Consider the following 4,116-nt stretch of genomic DNA (forward strand, 5'->3'; position numbering starts at 1 on the left):
AGGCTAGATGTAAGTTCGTCATACAAATTGAAACTTCAACGAAAATGTGTGCCATTAAATAATCTTTGCCTCTCTGTTGGGAGTTTTGACAGAGCAAATATATGATTGATCATTGAAATATTTCATTGATGCAAATGAATCATCTTGTCTGCATCTATCTGTCTATGACGATCTCTAGCCAAATATATGTTGATTAAAGGAAGGAACCGCATTTCCTACTACATTATACAGTACATATATGTGACAATAATAAATGTTCCTGAATACTTTTACACTTCTGTGTGGCATGCTGCAGAAGAACTGACACTTCTCTTGCAGTTTATAAATAAATCTAACTAGGGGGTGCAAAGAAGGATTCCTTTTGGTGTTACGGTGAACATAGAACTCAGGCTTACCTGTTGATAGTGCAGGTATAAGAAAGTAAATGCCGCGTACATACTTTGACAAAACAGTCGTGGAAACGCAACCGAATGACGGCAGCGGCGACACCAGACAGCAGTGATTGCCTGCTGAACCAGGTTCTCTGCCAATGGGCAGCTCTTACTGTAGAATCGGACTTTCAGGCCGGCGCCTACAGCGGCAATGTGGAGAAGGGCAAGGGCGGCGACTGCCGAGGTGACGAGCAGGCACTTCATTTTTTTTCATTTTTTTTGCGAAAAGAGCAGGCACTTTTCAGTTGCTTGTGTCTCTTCTTGGTCCCAGTTGTAGGTCTCATGGGTTTATATAGCAGACTAGATCTCATGAACTTCAGTTGCTTGTGTCTCTTCTTGATCCTATTCCTATATCTCATGGGTTTATATAGCGGACTAGAGTGGTTTTGCGCTCGAAATGGAAGGGCATGTTTGTCAACAGGGGTGTAAAAGCTCGGTGCTGCACAAGTGGTGTCATTTGCTTGCGCTTTTCTACTTCGTGGCCTTATCGACATGCTCCCTGACCCCGAGATCGTGTTTTGGTTTATGACTTTGAAACCTAGTCTATTTACAGCGGTACCAGATGGCGCTAAATCTTGGTTGGTTTGCTTCGGTTGTAACCGGATAACACGGTACCTGTTGCAGGACCAGAGTAGAGACCCAGTTCAGCTCAAAATCGTGTGTAAACGGGAAGTGAAGTGAAGCGACAGTCTCCCGTCTACACGAAAAAAAACAGCTTCTTCTATCTTTTTTTGCGGACAACGTCCAAAACGTCCTTTGGACCAGACCCGAGCCATACCATATAGTCTGGCCTTGAGTCCTACCAAACTATGCTAAAGTATGACTAGAGGAATTACAATCACGACGAACATGAATAATACTAGAACTACGTTCTGACATACTTGCTTTAATCTCCTGGATGATAAAAGCATACTTTGATCTGTTTGTGTCTCCGCTCTTCAACATGCTGACAGCCACCAAGTTATCACTCTATATATCACTTGGAAGATTGCTCCATTGTAGTGCTAACATAAGCCCCTCACGGATAGCTAGAATTTCACACTGGAGTACATCATCACATGAAGAAAGATGCATGTCTGCACGAGCTGAAGATGATTTCGCCCATATGATCTCGCTGTAGCATGCCAGTTCTTCTATCTAACCTGCTGATCTCCAACACCACAGCCTTGGCAACGTCAGCTTACCGCCACCACCCAGTTACCCTAGCGTGCAAGCGAGGCGAAGCCGTGCCGAGTCCCGTGATTTCCCCTTCGTTTCGCAGAGAAGAAAATAATTTGCTTCAACGTCGGCTGTCAGTTTGTCCACGGGGTCAGTTTCCATGAAGTTGCGCTCCGAATTTTTTTTTTTTTTTTGCTTCAAGATTATAAAACCAGCAGACAACGATAGAGTTAGTTTGCAGTTTTGCTACACACGCACCGATGGCTCGGTGGCCGCCGGGCTTCCCCGGCTTTCCCCTCCCTCCACCGACGTGGCCATACCGTCCTTCCATGCCGCCGCCGCCGCCACCGTCCGGCGGTTCGTCTCAAGGCAGGACCGTCGCCGGCACCTTCGGCGGCCTCGTCGCCTGCTTGCTCGTTGGCCTCGCCGTGTGCAGCCTCTGCAAGAGGCGTCGCAACAGCCGCGCCCGCGCCGCGGCCGCTCCGGCGCAGAGCGTGGCCGCAGCCGATCGGGCGCAGAACCTGACGGAGAGCGGCGGCGTGCGCGTCGACGTGCGGCAGCTTCACCGGGCCTGCGCCGTCAGCCCGACGGCCGGGCTCCCGGCGTTCACGTACAGCCTGTCGGTGAAGCACAACGTGAGTGGCGGAGGGGAGGAGGCGGCGACGTGCTCGGTGTGCCTCGGCGCGATGCAGGTCGGCGAGACGGTGCGGCTGCTGCCGGCGTGCCTGCACCTGTACCACGCGGAGTGCATCGACCCGTGGCTGGACGCGCACTCGACGTGCCCGCTCTGCCGCTCCGACACCGACCCGGCCGCTGTATAGCTAGATGCACATTTTGAGGGGTGTTAATTTTGTTAGATTGATTTTGCTTTCTGTATATATTGAAAAATACGTCTACTCAATTATCTGGGCGACATAAGATTGGAATCTCCAAATGATGCATCTGTCCTATTTGCTAGTAGTATTTTGTGGACGTCCTGATGGTCATTTGATCTCCAATGTCTTGAAGATCTCACTCTCCCGGTTTTGTCTGGGGATCAGATATTTGTGGGGGTGATAGCCTTTCTTTTCCCTTCTTCTGAAAACCTTCTTACTACACGGTTCTCCAGTAGAACTGTTGAGAACGTCCGCAATGGCATTGCCGAACCATCTGAAAGAGGGCCCTTATAAGTGTCATACATGTTGCACAAACACATGACACCTCTGAACGTTTTTTACGATAAGTTTAACGACAGAAGGATGTCAACATTACCTGTTAAGCATAACAATTTCATTTTCAAATGGCAAGCTTTAGTTTTTTTTTCGGATGACAACTTTTAGTTGTCAAAAACGTCAAGGCCAGAGTGCTTCGTGTCACACTTATCATTTGAGCTGTCATTATGTAGCTCCCGCAAAAAAAAAGTGTGTCATTATGTGAAGGGATGCATTTTTCGCTTACAATTGGAATTGGGTATGTCCGCAGTCCACCCACCTTCATCTCCTCAACGTCGCCGAAGGATGCCGCCGAGCGAAGCCCATGACGTCGACGCAGCAGTGCCGCGACGTCGCTCGGTTTTGTGCCGCAGTTTCCCCTTCATTGGACGCGCATTTGGCCCTGAATCAACAATCATTAATTAACCCCTTTGACCACAGGCTTGCAACTAGTTGCTTTTATTCGGCTTATAATTCTTCCCTGACAGAGTCTTCTTATAATTTGCTTAAACCATACCGCAAACAGCAGTTGCGAACCACTCGCACCAATGGCTCAATTGCCCCCGGGCTTCGTCCCCATTGCTTCTCCTCCTCCACCGTGGTGGCCATTCCATCCTTCACCACCGCCGCCGCCGTCCAGTGCCAAGCCATAGTCCACTCAAGGCAGGATACTCGCCGGCCTCCTCATCGGCGTCGTGGCGTCCTTGATCGACGGTGCGGCTGCTGCCGGCGTGCCTGCACCTGTACCACGCGGAGTGCATCGACCCGTGGCTGGAGGCGCACTCGACGTGCCCGATCTGCCGCTCGGACGCCGACCCGGCCGCGGGCGTCGGCTGGCTAACGTCTGTTTAGGTTTTTATATATATACGTAGCGAGGTCTACAGTACGTAGTACCGTGCTGCTTCAGAATTTGTATCACACATTCTCGAGTGTATTCTTATGGGAGATTTATTTTGCTTGTATTGTATCTATGCAACAGGAGGCGGGAAAATATAGAAATGATGTGGTACTATTTTGTTATTCTTTTGTTATTTGTCGAACAATTTCACAAATAGGTTGAACATTTTCATTCAACATATTAAAATCCTCTATGGAATATTCCCACATAATATGGAATATTCGTCATGAATTATTTATAGAAAAAAATGTTCACAGGGAACCAACCACACTGTTGATGCAATTTTTTTTCCGAATTAGCTACTTGTCAGTCGATTGGTTTTCCAGTTTGGGGTCAGCCGATTTTTGAACGAAGGAAAGACCTCGCCGGAGATAAGGAAAGACCTCGCCGGAGATAGGGAAGGGACTCGCCGTCATCACCTCAATATCTATCTTAGGGT

The 4,116-nt window shown here is 48.7% G+C and overlaps 2 protein-coding genes and 1 pseudogene across 2 annotated transcripts in view; 2 read left to right on the plus strand and 1 right to left on the minus strand.

Annotated features, from left to right (window-relative positions):
- Nucleotides 1-650, plus strand: part of LOC123160500 (protein GFS12) — an 18,876-nt gene extending 18,226 nt beyond the window's left edge. The window contains exon 18 of the mRNA XM_044578312.1: nt 411-650. The gene's annotated coding sequence lies outside the window, so the exon portion shown is untranslated. The remainder of the gene's footprint in view (nt 1-410) is intronic.
- LOC123160501 (peroxidase 1-like) overlaps nt 1-650 on the minus strand; it is a 2,065-nt pseudogene extending 1,415 nt beyond the window's left edge.
- Nucleotides 651-1,814: 1,164 nt separating this feature from the next.
- Nucleotides 1,815-2,493, plus strand: LOC123162472 (E3 ubiquitin-protein ligase Os04g0590900). The gene has a single exon (XM_044580257.1). The coding sequence runs from the start codon at nt 1,850-1,852 to the stop codon at nt 2,408-2,410; it is 561 nt and encodes a 186-aa protein (XP_044436192.1). The 5' UTR covers nt 1,815-1,849; the 3' UTR covers nt 2,411-2,493.
- Nucleotides 2,494-4,116: the final 1,623 nt, after the last annotated feature.

This window comes from Triticum aestivum, chromosome 7B (assembly GCF_018294505.1).
Source record: "Triticum aestivum cultivar Chinese Spring chromosome 7B, IWGSC CS RefSeq v2.1, whole genome shotgun sequence".
Classification (NCBI taxonomy): Eukaryota; Viridiplantae; Streptophyta; class Magnoliopsida; order Poales; family Poaceae; genus Triticum; species Triticum aestivum.

What these genes read in the sequence shown, in the direction of transcription:
- LOC123162472 (XM_044580257.1), top strand. Translation starts at nt 1,850, where the DNA reads ATGGCTCGGTGGCCGCCGGGCTTCCCCGGCTTTCCCCTCCCTCCACCG.